Below are 1,234 nucleotides of genomic sequence, written 5' to 3' on the forward strand. Positions count from 1 at the left end.
AAAGTCTCTCCAGAGCCTTCTCCAGGCTGAACAGCCACAACTCTCTTAGCCTGTCTTCATAGGAGAGGTGCTCCAGCCCTCTGATCATCTTTGTGGCCCTTCTCTGGACTCTCTCCAGGAGCTTCATGTCCTTCTTATGTTGCAAGCCCCTGAACTGCGCACAGTACTCCAGATGGGGTCTCATAAGAGTGGAACAGCAGGGCAGAATCACCTCCCTTGACCTTCCTGCCATGCTTCTTTTGATGTAGCCCAGGATACAGTTGGCTTTCTGGGCTGCAAGTGCACATGCTGGCTCATGTTGAGCTTCTCCTCAACCAACACTCCCAGGTCCTTCACCTTAGGGCTGTTCTCAGTCCTGTATCTCCTGGATTTGTGTTTGGGATTGCCCTGACACATGTGCAGGACCTTGCACTTAGCCTTGTTGAACTTCATGCAGTTTGCATGGTCCCACCTCTCAAGCCTGTTAAGGAGTTCATGGAATTGCTTTACCCTCTCCAATGCTCACTTTTCACTCTTATCACATAAGACATTAAGGCTAATCTGGAACTCACAACAACTATAAATTGGGAGCACCTCCCAGAAACCTTTAAAAGAATTTAACTGCAGTTTATCTACCGAGAGGGAGCTGGCAGGTTAATGATGCCTCCTAGGGTGCTGGGCACTGCCAGGACAGCGGCTGCTTCTCCTTCTTTACAAGTCTCTGCTGCTTTTGGAGGCAGACAGGAAAGGCCCTGCCAAAACAGAAAGGGTGTGTGGCACAGGGGAACAGGCACCCACATGATGTCCAGCTGCACTTGTGCCCCAGAAGCGCCCTGGCTGGCAATACCCCGGACGGTGCTAAGGAGGCTGCCACTGACCCTGCTGTGGCAGGGAGAGGGAAAAGCGGGGTCACCGCCCCAACACGCGCTCGCTGCCCCCCAACAAAATGGCGGCCTCGCCTCCCGCCTCCTTTACCAACATGGCGGCTCGGCCCCCCATTGGCACCCGCCCCCCGGAGCAGCCTCCCTATGGGCTCAGCCCCTTTCCCCGCCCTCAGCCTTGCGCGGTCCGGAGCGGAGAACTACGTTACCCGGGAGAGACCACGCTCAGGAGCTCCCTCTCCCTCCTTTTTTCCCTGACGTTACGCATCTCTCTTCCCCTCCCGCTGGGCAGGGACGGGGCGCGGCCTCGCGGCGGGCGGGGCGGCGGCCGCTTGCGCAGGAAACGAAAGCGGCGGAGCGGCCGGGGTGGGACC

General features: G+C 57.4%; 1 protein-coding gene across 1 annotated transcript in view; it reads left to right on the plus strand.

Annotated features, from left to right (window-relative positions):
- Nucleotides 1-925: 925 nt before the first annotated feature.
- The window catches only part of ZFC3H1 (zinc finger, C3H1-type containing), a 43,235-nt gene continuing 42,926 nt past the window's right edge, over nt 926-1,234 (plus strand). The window contains exon 1 of the mRNA XM_009997756.1: nt 926-1,226. Within this exon, the coding sequence (XP_009996058.1) occupies nt 926-1,226 (301 nt within the window). The remainder of the gene's footprint in view (nt 1,227-1,234) is intronic.

The sequence above is a fragment of the Chaetura pelagica genome, unplaced genomic scaffold, assembly GCF_000747805.2.
Source record: "Chaetura pelagica isolate M959 unplaced genomic scaffold, ChaPel_1.0 scaffold314, whole genome shotgun sequence".
Taxonomy (NCBI): domain Eukaryota; kingdom Metazoa; phylum Chordata; class Aves; order Apodiformes; family Apodidae; genus Chaetura; species Chaetura pelagica.